The sequence below is a fragment of the Quercus lobata genome, chromosome 9 (genome assembly GCF_001633185.2).
Source record: "Quercus lobata isolate SW786 chromosome 9, ValleyOak3.0 Primary Assembly, whole genome shotgun sequence".
NCBI classification, from domain to species: Eukaryota; Viridiplantae; Streptophyta; class Magnoliopsida; order Fagales; family Fagaceae; genus Quercus; species Quercus lobata.
Genome location: NC_044912.1, coordinates 29691912 through 29715362, shown reverse-complemented (window position 1 = coordinate 29715362; position 23451 = coordinate 29691912). Strand labels below are relative to the sequence as shown.

At 35.1% G+C, this 23451-nt stretch overlaps 2 protein-coding genes across 2 annotated transcripts; one reads left to right on the top strand and one right to left on the bottom strand.

Annotated features, from left to right (window-relative positions):
* The first annotated feature begins 546 nt into the window (after positions 1 to 546).
* On the top strand, positions 547 to 4892 carry LOC115962107 (flavanone 3-dioxygenase 3-like). The gene is made up of 4 exons (XM_031080981.1): positions 547 to 1090; positions 1768 to 1988; positions 3976 to 4303; positions 4466 to 4892. The coding sequence occupies exons 1-4, from the start codon at positions 839 to 841 to the stop codon at positions 4706 to 4708; spliced, it is 1044 nt and encodes a 347-aa protein (XP_030936841.1). The 5' UTR covers positions 547 to 838; the 3' UTR covers positions 4709 to 4892.
* A 14482-nt stretch (positions 4893 to 19374) lies between these two features.
* On the bottom strand, positions 19375 to 21716 carry LOC115962106. Its single transcript, XM_031080980.1, has 2 exons — positions 20661 to 21716; positions 19375 to 19670 (listed from the first exon to the last, which is right to left on the bottom strand). The coding sequence occupies exons 1-2, from the start codon at positions 21503 to 21505 to the stop codon at positions 19604 to 19606; spliced, it is 912 nt and encodes a 303-aa protein (XP_030936840.1). The 5' UTR covers positions 21506 to 21716; the 3' UTR covers positions 19375 to 19603.
* Positions 21717 to 23451: the final 1735 nt, after the last annotated feature.

The following is a 23451-nucleotide window of genomic DNA, read 5'->3' as shown; positions in this document are numbered from 1 at the left end:
TATATAAAACTAAAGTACAAGTTTGAGGTTATTCAAAATAAGAAAACTCATAAAATGAAATTATAAGAATTTATGTATTTACGCATGTGTGTCTTTTTTATTTTTTATTTTTTTTGGGTCAATATAAGGAAGTTTTATTTTTATTAGATTTCGTATAATTTGATTTTCTTAATAAACATTTAGGAAGAAATTCTTAGAGCCACCACTATTCTTATCTCTCCCACTGTCTCACATGAATCACCCCCAGGCCCCCAATTTCCGTCTCACATGAATCACCCCCAGCCAAACCGGGCTAGAGTCATAAGTTTCTCACATGAATCACCCCCAGCCCCCCAATTTCCGTCTCACATGAATCACCCCCAGCCAAACAGCCAAACCGGGCTAGAGTCATAAGTTTCTCACATGAATCACCCCCAGGCCCCCAATTTCCGTCTCACATGAATCACCCCCAGCCAAACAGCCAAACCGGGCTAGAGTCATAAGTTTCTTGTTTTTAGTGGAAAACATTCATTTTTCTACATCAAGAAGAAATGCCAATACTGTACGTTCTAATGTATGGACTTCTCTTTCTCGTTTACAAATCTTGTTTTTATTAGCATTCCAAACCACAAGGCTAAAGCTACTGAACATGATAAGTGCCTAAAAATTCTGTCTCATATGGCTCTCTTTATGCGCTGCCTCACTTCTCTTCCTCGTTTACAAATCTTGTTTTTATTAGAGTTCCAAACCACAAGGCTAAAGCTACCGAACACGATAAGTGCCTATAAATTCTGTCTCATATGGCTCTCTCTATGCACTGCCTCACCTACTCCTAGTTCTTTACTTCTAAAGCTCCTATATGCGCCATCTCTCTCTCTCTCTCTCAATGGCCGAAACAAATGCCACAGTCAATCAGAAGAAAATTGACGATTGCTATATGCCACTGGTTCACTCAAATAGCTCTTCCATTAACATTGATGATTCCTTATCAGGAGTAGATGATCCCATTCCCATCATTGACTTCTCAATGCTCATATCTGATGACCCTGATAAACAGTTTAAAACCACCCAAGACCTCCGTAATGCTTGCCTAGAGTACGGTTCATTTATGGTATGAAAATCAACCCTTAAAACCTCTTCCCCTCTTGTTTACGTGGGTCATATATAATCATAACAAAGAAAGTATGAAATTATTTCAAGTTTATGTACAGTACTGCCTATGGATAAATTGTAGACATTATAAACACTGGTTGTTATAGGTGGGACCTACAATATTGATATTATTAGAAAAATAGAAATGCTGTCTTATTAAATAAATTATAGTTGAAATAATATTACCTTAGTTAATTATTAGATAATATAATTTTTGTTTATAAGCTTATAAAAATTATATTCACACCTACTATATATTGGTAAAAATACGAAATGTACTAATTATTATATCATTAATAATTTATAAATAATAATTTGATAACTTATTTACAAACTTATACAATTTAATATATATTATCTATAAAAACGAAATTTTTATACATAAATAAATAAATATATAATATTATATATACTGAAAATCAAATATTATATCCACGACTTTGCTCATGAATATATTATTATGATTGAGTTTAGGTTTTTTTGCTAAATTATTATGATTGAGTTTAGTTTTTTGGCTAACTAAAGAACATAAGCAAGCTTCTTCATGATCAATTGAGTCAGAACTGTTCAAATATGGCACTATTCATTTACAGCCCTAGTGCACGTGTATGATTGGTTGGCTTGATATTTTGGCAGGTGATTAATCATGAGTTACCGGATAACCTTATAATGAGAGTCTACGAGGCATTAGCCCAATTCTTTGATCTGAGAAAGGAGGAGAAGCGAGAGTACGAGACAAATGATCCAACGGATATGATTCGTTGGGGCAAATGGGATGGTAATTTACTCAGCACGGAGTTCATCAAAATGGTCGTACATCCTACCTTTCATTGCCCTACCAAGCTTGCTGGTTTAAGGTAATCTTCTTCCACCTCACCCCAATTTCCTCTCTCATATTTTACTTTTTCCTTTTTTGGGAAAAAAAAAAAAAAAAAAAAAAAAAAAAAAAAAAAAAAAAAAGGACAAAGCAAGATTCGGCTCATAAGATGAGTTAGTGGTGGACTAATTTTAAAACAATTAACTCAAGTGTCACACTAAATTTCACAAATATTTCATAATTATCTAACTAATAAGTTATGATTAGTAGAGAATAAAATGATATAAGTGGTGAACCTAAATAAAAAATAATAAAAATTGGTCAACTTAACTATTATGAAAAACTGTTTTATGTGTTATATGACTCATTTTAAAAACACAAGTTTAAAGTTTTTGCCTTAAAATTCTTTTAACATCTATTCAAATTTTCATAAAACTTTTCAGATCCTAGAAATGTTCACATTTTCTTTAATGAAAAAATAACCGAATTATTCAGATTCAACTTAATGAGCTTACCAAATTCTTTTCAAGGAGTGAACCGTTTGTCAATTTTGTTAAAGAGTCTTTTTATGGAGATGAGAACCGTTTGTCAATTTTGTTACAATTTCCGAGCTTTAAGAGCAATCACATCAACCTTTGTAAAATACAAAAAGTAGCAAGTTTTACACTTTTTACTTCAAAAATCTTCTATATCATATAGACTAAAATTGTGTAAATTTACACTAATGCAAATGCTCTAATGTTAGAACTCTTTAATGTATTATTCAGGCTTTTTATAGAATAATGAATTAATTAATAAAAATATCCATGCGTAATTTTTTTTTTTTTAATGACACCTAGTACCTAATAGCAACAACGACAACATTTTAACAACTACTACCAAATATAGACTAATTTTTTAGTAACCAAAAAAAAAAAAAAATATATATATATATATATATATATATCACTTTTATTATATTATTCAATCACATGTGATTTAGTGATTCTGTGTTTTTTTTTTTTTTTTCTTCAATTTCTTTTTTCTTTTATGTTTTCAATCGTAATATGATTAAGTACATGATTCAATTAAATGTTTATTTTCTATTAAGTTCATATTTTTAGGTTGGTAGCCATGAAAAAATTGTAACCTTTGAACTTAGTTTGTCTAGTTGTTTAATCTAAAAATATGGAGTTAAACAAGACATATGAAGTTCAACACAGACGAAGACTCAAAGAAATCAGAAAAGCTTGTGCAAATAAATGTTACTTATCTTGATCGATCGAGATGCACATCTCGACTGATCGGGATTCGTGCCAGATTTTAGATCTTGCTTTTTTCTCAACCATTGGATCTGGGGTTTTGATAGATCTTAAGTATATAAATACAAATCCTAAAACATGTTTTTACACATTCAAGAGGGGAGTGTTATGGACACAAATCTGGAGATTTTTCATACCATTTTGGAGCTACAGCTAGAGACTTTGTGTAAACAATAGATTTAGTTATAAAGCAAAACTACTGCAATTAAATCAACTACAATTGCTGATCTAAATTTTTGAGTAGAGATCTCAAAGTCACAAATTGAAGAGTTTGTGTTGCTGATCCATTGAGTGGAGATCTCAAAGTCACGAACATGAGTGTTTGTGTGTAACAGTTTCATAATAGAAGAGTCCGTGGATTCGGAGTTACGTATGGTTATGCTAGTAAGTACTACATGAGGTAGTAGTAGATTTAGAGTTAAGTTTATTGTATAAACTTTGATTTTATTAGTGAAATATTTCCTTTTGGATTATTTAGATTAAATACTCCCCAAGTTTTTTATTTTGAAACCACAATTTCAAAAGTTTTCCTGGATCATCATTCTTGGTATTTATATGTTCTATGCTTGTTTGATATTTATTTGATTCAGGTCTAATTCATAATTAATTTAATTAATTATTTGGCTCAAAGTTGATTAAATCTAAGACAATTAGTGTCTAAAACCCTAACACTTTCATTAGCTATGACTCATTGATCCACATGAGCCTTTTTGTTCTTGTCTACAGTGAGATTTTACAAGAATGCATCAAAAGAATGAGGGAACTTGGAGTCCAATTGCTTAGAGCGATATCAAAAACCTTGGGATTTGAAGAATGCTACATAGAGAAAAGAATGAAGCTCGAATCAGGCCATGACTTTATTTCAGCAAATGATTATCAAGTCCGTTTGAATTCTGAAAATCAACTAGGTCAGCCTCCTCATTACGACACTGGACTCCTAGTCCTCCTCTTACCAGGTGAAAGTAATGGTCTTCAACTAGAGCATCATGGGAAATGGATTAATGTAAATCCTCAACCTAATTCTATTGTTGTCATCATTGCTGACCATATTGAGGTACATTTTATAAGTTCAGAATCACTCTCTTCTCAATGCACAATTGTGCCATATATATTTTCCTATTTACCTAATTTTTAATTTTTGTCGTTTATAAAACTAAATTTATATTTTATTGCAACTCAAAATTGAGAAATTTTGCCTATTTTTATTGTTGCACAGATTTTAACCAATGGGAAGTATAAGAGTCTCTTGCATCGAGTGGTTCTTAACAAAAAAGTAAGGAGGATAAGCTTACCACTGTTTCTTGGACCATCGTTGGACACTACAGTGAGCCCAATGCCAGAGTTTGTAGATGAGCATCACCCACCAGCATACCTTGTGAAGACCTATAAAGAGTCATTGGAAACAAATCAGTACCAAGTAATTGATGGAATGTCATGCATGAAAAATGTTCGACTTTGATAGACCAGGTAGGTGTTGGTTCCTGAATCAAGTACATCCTCAGAGATGATCTGTTTGCGCAATAAGCCATGCAAGTAGTATTTGCATGCAAATTGTGTTTGGTGTTTTGTGTCAATGCTATAATACTATTATCTACAGTGAGCGTGATAATCTTAATTATGATATAAATAAGGATTTTTTTTTATGTATCTTGTCTTAAAAACTTCGAGGTCATAATAAATATTAAAATAATACCCCGTTTGTAATCATTGCAATGATAAATTTGGATCCAAGGAAAAAAAAATCATTTCAAACTAAAAAGAAATGTGCTACGTCCACAACATTTTCACAACAAGTTATAGATGGTTAGTTATTATTAATTTTAATTTGGACCTACCACTAAAAATTTACTCAGGGTTTTGTGAGGAGAATTTCTTGTGTCGAAAAGGACTCATAATAATGGTGGGTGAATTGAGATGTGTGGTAAAGGGCGTAAGGGTATGAATTTTGTTGTTTTAATGGTTTGGGTGTGTACAACTTTTACCAAGATTTAAAAAATTGGAACGATCAAAGAACTGGAATTAGGTTCGATTCTCGATTTTTACCAGACTAACTTAAGGTTTGTTTCCCAATTGACCAGTGAATCCAGCTCAATTTTTAAAATAATGGTTTTTACCGTGCAAGTTTTCAAGGGTTGTGCTCAGGTGTCATTTTGTTTTCAATGTTTTTCTAAGGACATGAAGGTTAATCTGGAACACTTGGTGGTGGTAATGAGTACGGTGATGGTGTACATGTATTATGCGTAAGTACGGGTAAGGACTAAGGTGGAGCTCAATGGGGGTTGGGGAAGTTGGTTTTGAACTTATGTCTATCTAACCAAGGATGGAATCAAGGTTTCATAATTTAGGAGAGGAATAAAGTATGAATAATACATTTCTCCATTCAATAATGAGGATTATACTATGACTTAATTATAAGGACATGTTTGATACGTGCGAATAGATATTTGAATGGAATATTTCTCTATTACTTAATTAGAAGTAATATATAAAGGCATGTTTGATATCCACAAATAGATATTTGAATGAAATGGCTGTTCTTGTAGAATAACAATTTGGTTGTTTGATTGAATTTTCATTACGAGTAATAAGTATTTGTTACGAATAGTTATCCCTTAAAGTGATGAATAGTTATTTCTCTAAAAAATCGCTATAATAGTTATTCTCTAATGAACATAATAATTTTTAAAATTAATATATTTCTAAAAACAAAAATTCCTTCTATGCACACAATAATAATAATAATAATAATAATTGTAAGCGACTAAATTTCTGGTTTGAAATAAATCAAACAAGTAAAATAGTTTCACAAATGTGAATTTGTATTGATGATTGTGTGGTACAATTCTTTGTAATTACAAAAGAGTTATCATCTGATTCGATCTCCTTAAAAGACATGTTGATTGGATTTGTAGTAATGTGATTTTGATTCGAACACCCAATGTACTTCAATTTGGCTGAAAAATGGATCGAAAATCTTTGGAACAGAATTACATTGAATCTCTGGCTATGAGCTTGTTGGAAATCCTTTGTTCTTCATGTTCTTCGTGTGTTCTTCGTCTTCGAAAGTTTGTTGTGGAAGTTTTCCGGGGCTTTAGAGGCTTGAATCCGTGGAGCTTCACTGATTTGTGATTGTTTAAGGCTTTTGGAGGCTTTTGAGCTTGATTCTAGTGACCTTTGAGATCTAGGCAGGTAGTTTGGATGATTCTGCTTCGAATGTTCTTTGTATTTGAAGGTTTGTGGTGGAAGTTCTTCGGGACTTTAGAGGCTTGAATCCGTGGAGCTTCACTGATTTGTGGTTGTTTGAGGTTTCTGAAGGTTTTTAAGCTTGATTCTAGTGACCTTTGAGATCTAGGCAGGTAGTTTGGATGATTCTGCTTCGAATGTTCTTTGTATTTGAAGGTTTGTGGTGGAAGTTCTTCGGGGTTTTAGAGGCTTGAATCCGTGGGGCTTCACTGATTTGTGGTTGTTTGAGGTTTCTGAAGGTTTTTAAGCTTGATTCTAGTGACCTTTGAGATCTAGGCAGGTAGTTTGGATGATTCTGCTTCGAATGTTCTTTGTATTTGAAGGTTAGTGGCGGAAGTTCTTCGGTGCTTTGGAGGCTTGAATCCGTAGAGCTTCACTGATTTGTGATTTGTTGATGTTTTCAAACCTTTGAGCTTGATTCCCGCAAACTTTAGGATCTAGGCAGATGGTTTGGATGATTCTGCTTCGAATGTTCTTTGTATTTGAAGGTTTGTGGTGGAAGTTCTTCGGGGTTTTGGAGGCTTGAATTCGTAAAGCTTCACTGATTTGTGATTTGATTATGTTTTCGGACCTTTGAGCTTGATTCCTGCAAACTTTTGGATCTAGGCAGATGGTTTGGATGATTCTGCTTCGAATATTCTCCGATTTTGGGGTTGAAGTTCTTAAAGTTCCTGAAGGCTTCAGGGCTTGATTCCAGCAGAGCTTTTTCACTTCTGAATCTTGGTCCTCCTAAATGTCTTAGGAAGGCTTCTATTTATAGGAGTTTGGGGGGTGCTGAGTGACACGTGGCGGAGATTGATTGGTGACACATGTCACAGCCTGATTGGTCCGCTTATGTCATCGCTTATACGTGCTGGACTGCTTGTGTCATCGCTTACACGTGTAAGGCTGCTTGTGTCATTGCTTACACGTGTGAAGCTGCTTGTGTCATCGCTTACACGTGCGCTGATGCGTGATTGGTTTTTGCATGACACTTGGCAAATTTTTGTTGGCTTCTGAATAGTGATAGCAAAACCTAATAGCAGTACGTGGTGCTTTGTAATTGGCTGTATTTTGTGGATTTGGTAATGTGACGTGTCAGCTTGTGATAGGTCGGGAATTTTCCCTCTCTACAATAATAATAATAATAATAATAGAAAAATCATAAAATTCTCTCTCTCTCTCCCAAGACTCAAACATCTGCTCCACTCAGCTAGGCCTATAAAGTCCTTGGGCTAGTTGGCCAAGAAATAACTATGAGCCAACTCCAACACCTATCAACCCATGACCCCATATTTGCATACAACGAATGAACTCTTGGTCAATTACTGATGATAATGGAATATAAATTGCCCACACCAAAGGCAACATGCCTCAAAATGATAGAATCCACCTCCAAATTAACCATAAGATTCTAAAGCTTAAACACGTGACCTTAAATACCTGATGCACAAACCCTACGCAAATCAATAAAAAGGTGCTCATTCACTTAATGGACACTCATGTGCCCGATGCCGCACCAACCCAACACCCCCCCCCCCCCCCCCCCCCCCCCCCCCGGCTCACTTGATAGACGCTCATGCCTTACCCAAATAGTATATACCTAGTGGCATTCTCCATGTTCTTGGCAAGAGATGGTCATCAAATGAAGACACCCCATTAATCACATAGTAGTAAACATGATCTTGTTCAGCCCTTCTTAATGTATATATTAAAAAAAAAAAAATTTAAAATTCAACATCCTAAATGGGTTTTCATAGTTTTTTGAGCTTGTTCTAAAAGTTTTAAAATAAATAGAGAACCAAGAAGGAAAGAAATAATCCTCAATATTTCAAATAAGAAAAAATTTTGGTTCTCCAAACATTTTGAATATTCCTGAAATTTTTGAGGTGATTCAAATCCAATGGATTCCAAGAATGGGTTTTCAAGTTTGCAACAACCTAAGCAAGACTTTTCATACTTTGATCACTGCTAGCCCCCTAGAAAATAACCAAAAAAAAATCAATATAAGACTGGTTTTTAGCTTGAATAATCTAAAAAGTCACAAAGCACCTCTGCCCCAAGCGCAATTCAAACCAACCAAGAATTAATATCCTAAACAGAGAATGCCAAGGATAAGACCAAACACGGTGCCATACACAAACCTCACTCAAGCATAGCCTATAAAGGGAAAACGATACTGGGGCAATTTTCTAATTCCTTCAAATTGTGGTTACATCTCCATAATTCGACAAAATCCAGGAGACAAAAAGGGAGGAGAACAATCTCTCCTCACAAAAGCACTCCACAAATGTAGAAACAACTCAAACATGATACTGTGGTAATTCTGTGGTCTATTTTTTTCTCTAGCCCAATTAAGGTTAATCCCATTATCACCATTTCATTTCAAGGTTCTGCCCCGCCAAAAAAAAAAAAAACAAACCATACTCCATTTGTTTCAATGAAAATCCTTGTGTAAAGATAGTTTTCCATATTTTCCAAGATTTGAAAACATTAAAATTAAAAAATTTAAAAAAAAAGTTAAAGGAAAATTATCTTTGGTCAACAAAAAAAATATGACTTTTTTTTAAATATTATTTCCCATTAAATATTTTTGGAAAACAACTCTATCTCGCAACAATCTAAAGCTAAATATAAGAAATTAAGAAATTGTTTTTCAACTCATTTAAATTTACTACTAAATATAGGAAAATAAGATAATTTTGTAGAAATTACTTTTTGAAAAATAACTCATTTTTTTAGAAAATATTATCGCCAAAACAAACAAAGCATAAAACATCAAAAGATTTTGCCCTTTTTTTTTTTGGTAGTAGCTTAGGGTTATAAGAATTGAAACTTTAACACACACATCCGATTGGGATAAACATCCCAATTTTTTTTTTTTTGGAAACAGTAATACTTATTAGAACACACAAACATGAAAGTAATAAATAGAGTTTTTTGAACACACAAACATGAAAGTAATAGGTAGAGTTTTTTAAACAAGTTTATAAGAAATTACATAACTAGAGTATCACTACAAAAGGATCTAACTTTTGTAGTAGTAGTATGGAGTTATAAGGACTGAAACTTTAACACACATAACTGATGGACAAGCTAATTCATTTTAGAATGAGAGGAGAGTGAAGGGAACAAATAATTGGGCATTGGGTGTTACAACAAAGGTTTTTTTTTTTTAATAGTTATTTTTAACTAATTATTTCTTAAAAGCTCTACAGTGCTAAAAGGAATTTTAAGGGAAAAGCCCCATATTTGAGCTTTAACTCAATGCACTTTTTGAGGTATTTGGGGTTGTCTTAAGGATCTTTTAAAAATTTTCCAAACACCTATGTTTCTCACGTGAAAGGGATTTAAAGGTATTAAAACTCTTTAAGGAGTCTGGTTACGTAACACCAAATGGGCCCGAATACATTTATAAGCTATTATATCACTTTCATATAAATTTTTTATAAAATATTTTATGATACAATCCACATTTATAAATTATATATTAGGTTAGAAATCATTAAAAAAAAAAAAAAGTTTAGTGTTGCAATTTCACAAATTTCAATTCATAAACCTCCATTTCGTTATTCATTTCATAATATAGGTGTAAAGACTGAAATTGGATTGGTCCCAAAACCAGATTGAGCTCAAACCCCAACAACCCAAACAATAAATTTGTAGAGCGTCTCAGAAGAAAAACGATTAGATTTAATGGTTCAAGATGGTTTGACACAAGTAAGATTATAAAATCTATCCTTGGAATAGATTAAGTAGTTCGTATCATATGGTTTTGTTGAATAATAAAATTGTACAAGAGTTCTAGTCCTTATCCTTTATTTTTTTTTCTTTTTTTTTTCTCAGTATATCTTTCCATGTTATATATTACAATCTTGGTGTCATCCTTTCCACACACGTGTAGGTTAGATTCGGGGGACTCCTTCCTGTCCCATCCAGCACCTCCCAAAACCATCAACCAGTAGCTGCAAGGCTGCTTGATCACTGTTCAGGCATCACTTCCACATTAATGTGGTCAGAAAGTTGGTTGGGAGGTATTTAATGTGGAGGTAGCAGCTTTTGAAGATATTTGTTTACCTTTCTTTTCTTACCCCTGGTCCAATGTCCCACCCTTAGTTGTGATGTAACTCTGAGGTAAGTCCGTGATGATATGGCATTCAGATCTACCTCGGACACATGTTGCCGAGAAGGCTTTTGTCCTCGGACGCTTATTGGACCTATCTCATATTGTCTCTACTCCTCTCTTCATTCTGTTCTCTTCATAATCTTATTTGGACTTTCTCAGATGGTCTAACGTCCTCGGATAGGGTCATAGGCCCAGTTAATACTGTTTTAACAATACTTCCTAATTAACTGGCCCCCACAATAGCCCCTCAAAATCTTGCTTTTTGACTCCTCGGAAGAAAATGATGATTTTGATGTCCTCATCCCTTCTTGTTTTTGGTTTTACTCTGTATTCCTGACCTCCTATATGTCTTTTTGTATGCTCTGGACACACTCCTGACGCTTCGGCGTCCAGAGCGTGACAGCATTAAATTTTGGCGAGGCCTCTGTCCCCCACGTTCAACGGTAAGATGTAAATCGAACAGTGGAGGGTTTTTCTTGTTTTACGAGTGGGAACTTTCCCACTTGTAACTTCTGCGCTACTATAAATAGCTTTTCAAATCAATTATCTCTCTTACTTTCAGCAATCACACAATTCTAGAACTCATACACTGAATCTGTCTCTTTCTTTCGTTTCCCTGTGCATCTACAAATACTAGAATCTCTCTTTCAAACCTATAAGTCTTCTTAAAACCTTTTTAGCTTTCATATTAAACTTGTTAATTTTTCTTCGAAACCCTTTAAGAAAATGGGTAAGTTCAAATGTCTGGTTGAATCTGAGGAGGGAATGAGAAGTTTCAGGGCTAAGTATAGGATCCCACCAATAGTGGGTGTGAGGTATGCGGCCCAGGGGGAGTGGGTCGACGCTAGGAAAACTGAGGAGGTGGTCATTCCTATGATTGCCTTCATAGAGGGTGGGATGACCATTCCCATGGGTACTATTACTAGGAATTACCTTAGATTTTTTAGGTTATCTCCCACACAGTGTGTCCCGAACATGTTTAGGGTTTTCGGAAGTATAGAAGCTTTAAACGAGAGAATGAACCTAAACCTGACCCACCATGATGTGAATTGGGTGTACAACTTGCACCATTTAAAGGGGCAGGGATATTACCTCAAATCGAGGTATCCCGTAGTAAGGCTAATCTAGTGCCTTCCCACTTCAAATAAGAACTTAAAGGAGGATTTCCTTATCTTTTCTGGGGAATGGCATGATGGCCTGCCCTGCCCAACGGCGAAGGAAGAACCGGGGGGGGGGGGGTATAGCCATAGATTCATGAATTTTAGTTTACATTTTTTTTTTTTTTTTTTTGTCTTGTGTCTCAATATTCTTGTTTCTAATGAAATCTCATTTTAATTCAAAGATTTTGCAGATAGGCGTTCTACCAAATCCAAACTCAACTTAGTAAACAAAACGAGCTTGGATAGGGTATTGCAAGCCGAAATATATGTGAATGAAGCTGATGGTCAACTCCGAGCAGCCCATTTAGTCCTCAGATACACACCTCTCTCGTTCGCCTTCCAAGCTCCTAAATACGTAATTAGAATTTGCGACCCTCGGCTCCGCCGTATCAACGTTGTCTACTAGGGGTTCATCATTCCAGAAGGTGTACCACTCCCCAAAGACACTCCCCGCACCCAGCCACTTTTTGTTGCCACTCCTTTAGTAGGAGCATCCTCATCCCAACTTGTCCTCAGAGAAGAGGAGGACAGAAGAGAAGAAGAAGAAGAAGAAGAAGAAAATCCGGAGGAAGTTGTAAATTTGACAGACTCCTCAGATGAATTCGAGGTTTTTAATCAGACTATACACTCTGAGGACGCTTTCGACGAAATGGGTGTCCAAAGGAAACCCCAAATGAGTCTAATGCAGCTGATAAAGAATCAGCCTGGGAAAGGTGCACTGGGGAGATCTACACAGTCTCAAATTCCCTCTCCTCCCACCAAATCTCCTCCTCCTACTCTTCACCAACCTCCTCACCAACCTCAGCCAATCAGACCTGAAATTGCTGATCTAAAAAGGCAAAGAGAGCAGAAAGGGAAAGATATGGTTGATATTGGAAGATCTCGTCTGACCTGGGAAGAAGAGGCCCAACGAGCTGCGAAGCAGCAGAAGGTCAGCCACACATCACAACGAGGCCTGGAAAGGTCGGATACTCAGCCTCCTGAGCTACAAGTCTGGCTACCAACACCCATGCACGGTGGGGAGCCCTTGAGGGATGATGCATTACTTAGGGACTTCAACAATGGCATTGGGTGCCACGTAGCCTCGGCCTTGGAGGAGACTTTGTTGCTTCCAAGAGATATGGCCGAGCTGAAGAATATGAGGAAGAATGAAGTCGAAGTCTTCCTTAACTGCAAAATATATTTAGGAATGGTATAGTGTTAACTCTTTTCCCTTTTTTTTTTTTTTTTTTTACTTATAATTATGATTTATTGATATGTACTTTTTATTGTCTATGGTGTTGATCCTTCCCTTTTAGGCTATCCAAAACACTTTTAGACTGGAAGAGATTACCAATAACTACTACCAGCAATTGGAAGATGAAAGGAAAAAACGGACGGTAGCCATACAAACTTTGACCATATCTGAGCATAATCTTGCCGAGCTGAAGAAAAAGTTGACTGCTTAGGAGCAGGCTCGCTGTAGCGCTGACTCGGCCTTGGAAGGCGTAGAGAGGCAAGCCGAGGACCAGAGGAGGCATCTGCGCGAGGCAAATGACGAATTGAATGCTACCAGGGAGCAAATGGCAGCCCTTAAAAAACAACTGGAGGAAACCCAGAGGCTAAAGGATCAAGCTGAGAGGTCCAAAGCTGAAGCTGAGAAAGCAAAGGTTGAGGCTGAGAAGGAAAGGGACGAGGCCGAGCAGAAGGGTTATGACCTTGAAGTGGCTGAGATTAAGGAAACCCTTAGGGCAGAGGTCCCAGCGATGTGCCGCATTTACTGCGCCCAAACTTGGGATGAAACCCTTAACCGAGCTGGGGTAGAGGCTTCATCTGAGTTGAGGAAAGTAGAGAATGTGTTTTACCCTTCTGCAATTTGAGCCTCGGACCCTCCTTCCACTCAAGATGATGTGGCTTCTATAACTGTTGATCCAAATCCAGAAGTATTGCCTCAAGATCCTTCTCCTCCCAGCCAGTAAGGAACAACAACCAAGACCCGTGCTTCCTAAGAAGTATACTCGGATAAGGTTGTAGCCGTTCCGGAGGTAGGGGCAGCTTCCTAAGGCTTTCAGTCATGCCCGCTGAGGGAGCTTCTAAAGACAAAGAGAGAATAACTAACTTGGAAGTAGATATCCCGGCCAACAAAACTTCCAAGCTTCAAATTAAGCTAAAAAGATAAGCTTTCTTTTGTAATACATTTAGGACTTTTGCAAGGGATTTTGTTTCTGTTTTTTTTTTTTTTTTAGACATATTTTAATGAAGTATGCACTTTTACTTTTTGGAATTCATTTGAGTTGCTGTTTATCTCATTTTTGTGTTATTCATTTTGTCATTTTGGTTTTGAGTAGTTTCATCTTGATTGCCCTTTGTTTATGCAAGAGAAAACATAATTTACACACATTTATAATTGGCAGCTAAAATGGATGATAACCATTGAGTCTATAACATCACATAGATATATTTTGGATACATATATATCCATTTTAACAAGTTGAACCTTAAGAAAGCGTTCAAAAGCTAGATAAAGTTAAGTCTAGAGCACCTCAATGTGCATTAAATGATGCTCACAAGCTTATTGAGATTTATATCTTTACTAGGTAATTAGAAACCCTGTGATCCGAGAATGGAACTTAAGGGTTTACTCCTTTGAAATGCCCACGTTTATGTGGCACTAGCATTTTAATAACAAGAGGCTGTATTAGTTTCTATTGAACCCGTTTAATGCTCCAACAGAGGTCATAAAGTATTAATTTCCACTAAGTATGTGGTCCAAGGAACTTGATATAACTATATTTCTGTTTAATACTTCAATAGATGTCAAAGGGTATTAATTTCTACTAAGTTTGTGGTCCGAAGAACCTGACATAACTTAGTTTCTGTTTAACTAAGTTATTCCTCGGACCACGAACTTAGTGGAAATTAATACCCTATGACATCTATTAAAGTATTAAACAGAAATTAAGTTATGTCAGGTTCCTCGGACCATAAACTTAGTGAAAATTAATACCCTATGACATCTATTGAAGTATTAAACAGAAACTAAGTTATGTCAGGTTCCTCAGACCACGAACTTAGTGTTCGAGGAACCTGACATAACTTAGTTTCTGTTTAATACTTCAATAGATGTCATAGGATATTAATTTCCACTAAGTTTGTGGTCCGAGAAACCTAACATAACTTAGTTTCTGTTTAATATTTCAATAAATGTGGAAACACATGATGTATGATTGGCAAAAATTAAAACAAAACCAAACAAGATTACTTTTATTAATAATAATATCTCTTCAGATTGTTTACATTCCAAGGATGGAGTACAGCTTTTTCATCTAAGTCTTCCAGATAATAGGCTCCTATTCCGGCTACTAAAGTAATCCAATACGGTCCTTCCCAATTAGGCCCCAATTTTCCCCAAGCTGGATTCTTGGTGGTTCCCAGAACTTTCCTCAGCACCAGATCTCCTACAGCTAACGGCCTCAGCTTTACATTGGTATCATAGCCTTGCTTGAGTTTATGCTAGTAGTAAGCCATTTGGACCATTGCATTCTCCCTTCGCTCTTCGATCAAGTCCAAACTTTTTTCTAACAGCCGATCGATACCGCCCAAGGTAAATGCACTAGTCCTTAATGTTGGGAAACCAATTTCCAGATGGATGACGACATCGGCTCCATATGTCATTGAGAAAGGAGTCTCTCCTGTTGACCGTCGAGGTGTTGTTTGATACGTCCAAAGAACATGTGGCAATTCTTCCACCCATTTTCCTTTTGCATCATCTAGTCTCTTTTTAAGTCCATTGACTATAACCTTGTTGACAACCTCAGCTCGCCCATTCCCATGCAGATAGGCCGGAGTGGAATATCTATTCTTTATCCCTAAGTCAGAATAGTATTGCCTAAATGCTTTACTATCAAATTGAAGGCCATTATTAGAGATAAGGGTGTGGGGAGTTCCGTGCCGACCAGCAAATACTCCGTGCCGACTAGCAGATACTTTTTGTTTCCTGAAATTGGATTGGTCCCAAAATGGGATTGGGCTCAAACCCCAACGGCCTAAACAACAAATTTGTAGAGCGTGGGTATAAGAACTAGATCTATCTCAGAAGAAAAACAATTAGATTTAACGGTTCAAGACGGTTTGACACAAGTAAGATTAGAAAATCTATCCTCGGAATAGATTAAGTAGTTCGTATCATATGATTTTGTTGAATAATAAAATTGTACAAAAGTTCCAATCCTTATCTTTTCTTTTCTTTTTTTTCTTTTTTTTTCTCAGTACATCTTTCCATGTTATATACTACAATCTTGTTGTCATCCTTTACACACATGTGTAGGTTAGATTCAGGAGACTCCTTCCTGTCTCATCTAACACCTCCTATAACTATCAACCAGTAGCTGTAAGGCTGCTTGATCACTGTTCAGACATCACTTCCACATTAATGCGGCCAGAGAGTTGGTTGGGAGGCATTTAATGCGGAGGTAGCAGCTTTTGAAGATATTTGTTTACCTTTCTTTTCTTCCCCCTGGTCCAATGTCTCACCCTTAGTTGTGATGTAACTCCGAAGTAAGTTCGTGATGATATGACACTCAAATTTACCTCGAACACATGTTGCCGAGAAGGCTTTTGTCCTCAGACGCTTATTGGACCTATCTTATATTGTCTCTACTCCTCTGTTCATTCTGTTCTCCTCATAATCTTATTTGGACTTTCTCGGATGGTCTAACGTCCTCGGATAGGGCCATAGGCCCAATTAATACTGCTTTAATAACACTTCCTAATTAACTGGCCTCCGCAATAGGTATTAGAGTTACATTTAATTCCACAATGAAGATTCTCACCCAAAAAAAGAAAAAGATTTTTTTTTTATAGAAAAAATTAAAATAACTTTCAAAAATAAGTTATATAAGAGCTTGACATTCTTATCAATTATGACATGTCCTGCTCTTTGTTTTAAAAGAGCTATGTTTGTCATATTCAATGTTTCATAATTGAAAACGTAACTTAAAATCATGTTTTCAATTTCAAGTTACAACAACATAGTCCCCTCAAAAAAAAAAAAAAAAAAAAAAAAAAAAAAAAAAAAAAAGGCTACAACAACATAGTGTGTGTATAACAATATTTTCCCTTTGATAAAAACCTGCTAAAGTTTGTGTAATGGTTAGGGAACTAGGCCTTCTTGAGAAGATGGAATGAGAATCAGAGAAGGTGAGAATTATTACAAAGAAAGTAAGAACTAGAATTCTTTATTTCATTAATTGCCATCCATATTAGTATATTACACACTACAACCTATTATGTATCTCTAAGCTACTCGAGTTCCTAGCCAAAACATCCTAACAGTTGGCGAACTAACAAACAATTAACTACTAAAACAATAACATCCTTCTAGCAAACTCCTAATTTTTATCACATGCTGGAACTGAATTTGCACATGGCAATTAGCCAAGTAGTTATAGCCTGTTAATGCAGGTTCAATGCTTATAGTACTTGCCATTTCACCAAAACTATATGCGCACATTTTGAATTACCTAATACACTTCATTTAACTAATACATTGCAACTCTGCACAGCTTCTAGTTTAGCATTCTATGTAAATAGCAGCTTATAGTAGCTCAACATACTTAGCATTAGCACACCACCAGTACTGACACACTAAAACACCACAGCATAGCTGCGCCAAGCATATTGCAACATCAATAGCAGCCTCATTTACAGGAGCAACATTCATTCACAGTAGCATATCACCACAGCATTAGTAATATCGATCCTACCAACAATAATGGTATAATAGTGACATTTAAACGTATATGATAAGGTCTTTATTTATAGTCTTTATTTATAGTATTTTTTTAACTAAATATAAATTGAAGAAGAATAAGAGTAGATGACTTGCATTATTAAGGTGAGGGTAAAAATAGTGGTTTATTAAATTCCTGTTGATGCTTATCTTTTCTAAAGGTCCATACAAAGCAAGTCTAATCTTTTGGGGCCCACTATTTTTCTGATTTTTCTTTTAATTTTTGGATATGGCCCAAATTTGGAGTGTGGTGTGGAAAGTAAAGAGTAGGCCTATATTGAGCTTATCTATGAACTTAAAAGATAGATTTAGCTAAGTGAGCTTAGAACACTTGCGAAATCTCTAGGCACATGAGCAAGCCCATGTCCTAGCCACAAACACAAGAAAAAGCACTTCATGACCAATTTTTGCCTGAAATTTGGTTAAATTTAGCAAATTCTGTATAGGACGTTTTTCCTAAAAGGGCATAACAAAGTTGGTTTTGTCAACATATTACACAAAATTGGTATAAGACCATAATATCTGAATCTCCAAATAAGAACAAAACTCAAGTCATGCATTATTAGTCTTCACCTAACTCTCCAGCGGTTTTCCTCTTTTTCCTCATTATGCTATATTGTGATCATGATAATGATAAGACCCAAGTTCACCTAAACTTGTCATTCCAAATTTGACCCTAACAATACCTATTCATTTGATATCCCACTCCAAACCTCATCATTCATGTTCCACGTATCTTCAACCTTCCATAAAGTTTTAATTTCATGTTATTTGATCATAACATGGACTGGATCTATTTTCATTTGTTTGAGATGGAAAGCAAAATCAAGAATCGAAGGTTATTATGGAGAATTTAAAAGGGTGATCATTATCAACTATGGGAATGATTTTAGATAAGTCAAACGGAAAAAAGTCTACCTCTAGATTGAACAGTGCATTATGCACTGGACTTTAAAAAAAAAAAAAAGGTCCGGAACTTACAAAACGCGGACGCAGCCGCACTACCCAAATGGACCTTGAAACTAAAGATAATACGTCATTCGTTTGATCAATCTTTTGCACCGGCATTATGAAGATCTAGGGTCTGTTTGGATTGAACTTATTTTGCTGAAACTGAAAACTGAAAACTGAAAACACTGTAGCAAAATAATTTTTAAATGTGTGAATAGTATTGTGGGACCCATTTTTAATGAAAAAGTTGATAAAAAGTGGAGTTTATGGGATCCGTGAACAGTGTACAAGAGCATTGTTCACAGAAGACCGGTCAACCATCGTAGGCTGAACCAAAAAAAAAGAAAAAGAAAAGAGAAAACGCAACATTAGAAACGCAACTTGAAATAATCCGAATCCAAACTCTCTCCTAACCTTAATTTTTTTAACTTAAAAGAAATGGAGAAAAAGAAGGGCACGCGAAAGAATCTGAAGAAAGTTGATTCAAATACTTTTGGCTCATTCCATTGACTAGTGACAGGACCAGCGAAAGAAATGTGAACATTGCGTTGGATTAAATTAAAGTCTTCTGCCTCATAATTGTCTCTTTCTGATAGACCCTTTTTAACCATTTAAAACTACTCACTATTGTTGTGCTGATGCGCTTGCAAGATGGGGATGTTTAATGGATAATGCTTTTGTTGTATTTAATCATCCGCCAAATACTGGTGTTTTGTGTTTAGTTAATTCGGACTTGGTTGGCATGTATTTAATAGAACTGTTAGCGCTGGTCTCACCGCTAGTGTGGGATAACTCTTGTTTGTTTTATTCATTTCTTTTTAACCCAAAAAAAAAAAAAAAAAAAAAAAAAAAAAAACTACTCACTATTAAGGAAAATTACAAGAACAAAGGATCTGTAAAACCAAAACAAACACTCATCTATTTGGCAAACAAGGCAGCAGGATTTTTAGGGAAATTGAAAAGGGAGAAAAAGGAAACAAACTTACAAAATCTGTAAAGAATATAATAATAAACACACTAATTTGCAAACTCAGATAATCTATACTCCTCCGTACCTAATCATTATTGGGAGAATAATTACATGGTTTATATTGTGCTCTCCTATTTTTATTAGAGCTAGAGACCTCATTCAATCCGCAGCATTTGCCTTTTCTTGTTGCGGATGAAGGACCAGCAACCACCACTCTTTTTCCTGCATTACATTAATTCCTCCAACATTTAAATATCTCTACCAAATACTAATTAATAATAAATAAATTGACAAGAATTGCCGAAAAGGTTGCTCAAATTTAGTAATAAAATTTTCCAATTAATTTAACACCAACTACTTAATTTTGCAGGCCAATATTTGTAATAAGAAGGGTCTGGAGTTATTCTTAAATATCTGTTTATCCCTTTAATGGCTTTTGAGTTTTGATAGTAATTAAATATGTTTGGCAGAAGCAGAACACCCAACCCTGCAAAATTATTGAGCATTGAATGAAAACAAATCTATGCTATGAACTATTCCCAACTGCCAAATTTTCCACATCATTCATTTGTACTTGGCCTAAATTAGAGGTTTGGCCAAAGCAGAAGCATCTATCTACCTGGACAGCTAAGTTGTACGAGCAGAAAGTTTGGACTTCAATATTGTTATAGGATAGATATTAAAGGCATATTTTCCTTTCAACATTCATCAGAATACTCTAGAGTCTAGATTGAATTTTCACAAAAACCTGATTTTTGAGCAAGAATAACCAATTGATTTATAATTATTAACTTATTACAGACGCAAAAATATATATTTTTTAAAACAATGGATCCATCAAAAACAGGGTTCCTCTGTTTCAGACCAGAGCAGCTTCTAAAATGTCAAGAAAATAATTGGGTTAATTTATAAAATAATTTTTTTTTTTTTTAAGCCCAGATTTACTTTCCTAATAGACAAGAAAATAGATTCTTTAATTCCCAAAAAATGAATTTTGAATAGAAAATTGTATGCAAAAAACAAACCATTGAAGTCCAAACATGTAAAACCATACTGCTTTTCACTTGTCTCCTTCATTCATAACCTTCATTCATAACAAATTTCCCAATTATCCATTCAAAACCCAGATGAATTCTATATTTATGACTAATAGATATTAATGAAACATAAACCAGTAATCGAAATATAAGTACTAACTTCTAACATACATACCTGTTGTTGCTGCTTCTGCTTCTGCTGCTGCTGCTACTGCTGCTGCTGCTGCTTCCAGTGCTTTTCATGCTATTACTACTCGACCTGCCACTTTCACTCTCACCAGATACTGAAACTCTCTTCTTCCACCACTCCTTATCTACACCCTTTGAAGATCCATCTTGTACTATAGGCTTAGGAGAAACTTTTGCACTTGTATTTGTCACAGAAGACTGATCATTCTTCTTCTTTTTATTATTGTTCTTCTTAGACCCTAAAGATACAGGAAACACCATCTTAAGATAAAACCCTCCATTATTTATGCTTGCACTTCTTTTCACTACTTGTGATTGTGCCCTCTTATCATTCCTCTTCTTACTATTCTCCCTCTTATACAAAACCTCTGTGTTCGAATCTCTCTCTTCTGACACACTACTTTCTCGTCCTCTAGCTTCAAGTACTTTTGGTTGCTCCACAATATCTTTCAAGGAAAGCTCATAGCAAGCCTCAGGCATGTTCTTGACCATTTCCATGAGCTCCCTTTGGCCTCTGGCAATGGCTTGGGTTCTTGATGTTGGAGATAAGCTTCTGTAGTGATTTGCTCTGTGTTGGGGACTTCTGGGTGGGCTTGTTTTCCACAAAGGCGGTGAACAAATGCCAGACTCATCGACCGCCTTCATTTCTGGTTCAAATTTCACTTCCATGCCATTCCAGCTATTATATTTTGTGTAGTTTTGAGCAGTTTTTCTAGCCCTGGGACCATAATTCCGGGGTTCAGAATTGTCATAACTATCAGTACATAACTTTCCAATATGATCCGTGGATTGTGTACGGTTTTGGAGTAGTTTTGTGCCAGGTTCAAGCATGTTTTTCTCCCGGGAAAACTGAGAGAGAGAGAGAGAGAGAGAGAGAGAGAGAGATTACAAGGGTGTTTGAGTTTGGTTAGTTTGAAAGAGAGAAAATGGTTGGTGGTGTAGGGGCATTACATTATCAACATCACAGACCCTTTTAGTCTTCCTGTCAATTTCTTGGAAACTAAGTTTTAATTGAGGGGTTATTACTTATTAGCAATGAGCAATCCTAAGAACGCAAAGAGTTATTACTTATTAATAAAAACTTTTAATAGTTCCTATCTCAATCGACACTAATAGTAATTTTTTTTACTTACCAAGGTAAAAACTTGTTACCTTATCGGTCCTCAAATTATTTTCACAGTTTTTAGTGCATCTAGATTTATTGTAGGTCATTGCTGATTAGGGTGGGATGGGAGGGATGGATTTGTAAAGTCAAGCTGTTCTAGATGGAGGGCCATATCAATTTTTCTTTCTTTGTTTTTAGAGTTGTGGGTCTTTTGAGGAGCTTTGGGTTTTGTCTTTCTTTTCTTCTTCTTCTTTTTTTAACGCGGATGGAAAAGGCTAGCAAACGCTGATATGCATATCCTATGACCCCTCCACGTTGCTGACTTTTTGGCTTAATATCTGATAACGTGTCCCCAAGGTCGGTCGAGGATGAGGATTTAATTAACTAATTGATTTCTTAAGTATCTGCTCATTTTTTTTAAAGAATAAAAAAAAACGTCCAATCCAAACACACGTACACAATACAAAACTAGTTTATGTGATCGTGGAATATATGATCGTTGATTAGTAATTATATTGTCTGATTGAGCCTTGAGTACCATTTTCAACTTTCTTTCTAGGCGGGGCACTTTGTTTTTCTCCTTTTATAAATATACTTTTATTTGTCTTCTAGACCTTTTATAGTCAAGTAGTATTTCTTTAGTCAAAGTCTTTATTTTTATCTTTTATTTTTTCTGAATCAGAGATTTTTTTTTTGTTAATTTTAAATAAAGTACTTTTTTCGTGAATAAGAATAGATTTATTGCAAAAGGGGTAGAAGATAAATAACTTTATTACTTCATAGATTTAGGTGTGTATCTCAAACAAAATGATTAAATGAAGTTGGGTTTATAAGCATAATCATAATAATATTCTTACCAAAAAAAAAAAATTAATCATAATAATATGACTTATCAAAAAAGAAAAAACAAAATAATCATAATATGACTTAGCTAAAAAGCATAATCAGATATAAATGTTAATGGCTGTCACAACTCACAAATAATTAATTCTCAAAAAAAAAACTCACAAATAATTTATTAAAATGCTAATTTTGTTTTTTTTTTTTTTTTTGGATAACCATTAGAATGCAATTATTATACCGTAAAAGTCACAAAATATAATTCACCGTGACTGACACGTTGGCTTTGGCTTACGTATCATGGTTGCGTGTCAATATTGTTTGAGAGGATAATGACAAATACTTTTAAAAGCCAATTTTGGAAAAGCAAATTGTCCTATAAAGCTAAAAGCCTAATAATGTGTGGTAATTGATTTGTACTTGGTTGAAGTAAAAGTGAAGTCCATTGTTGAAGTGAAAGTGAAGGCAGCTGAGAGGTCCACATGGCTTATGAAGCGGATCGAGTTGATTGATTTTTTTGATTGAGTTTACAGAATTACTGACCCAATGTCCCTTGCAAACTGTAGTTTTAGTTTTTTTTTTTTTTTTTTAGGTTAATTGTAAATTACATCCTAAAATTTGAAGTGTTTGAATTTTATACATAGAAATTTTGAAATTTAGATTTTATCCTCTAAAATTTGAAAGTATTTAAATTTTATACCCTTACGTTTTAAAATTTAGATTTTACCGCTAAATTACGGGGTATTTGAATTTTACACTTCCAAATTTTGAAATTTCGTGGTGTAAAATTCAAACATATTAAAACTTTTGAGGGAGTAAAATATAAACCCCT

Bases quoted from the DNA above. Each gene is read 5' to 3' on its own strand.
- LOC115962106 (XM_031080980.1), bottom strand. From the start codon at position 21,505: ATGCTTGAACCTGGCACAAAACTACTCCAAAACCGTACACAATCCACG. The intron at 19,671-20,660 runs GTATGTATGTTA...AATGTAATGCAG, and splicing joins AGCAGAAGCAGCAACAACAG to GAAAAAGAGTGGTGGTTGCT.
- LOC115962107 (XM_031080981.1), top strand. From the start codon at position 839: ATGCGCCATCTCTCTCTCTCTCTCTCAATGGCCGAAACAAATGCCACA. The intron at 1,989-3,975 runs GTAATCTTCTTC...TCTTGTCTACAG, and splicing joins ACCAAGCTTGCTGGTTTAAG to TGAGATTTTACAAGAATGCA. The intron at 4,304-4,465 runs GTACATTTTATA...ATTGTTGCACAG, and splicing joins TCATTGCTGACCATATTGAG to ATTTTAACCAATGGGAAGTA.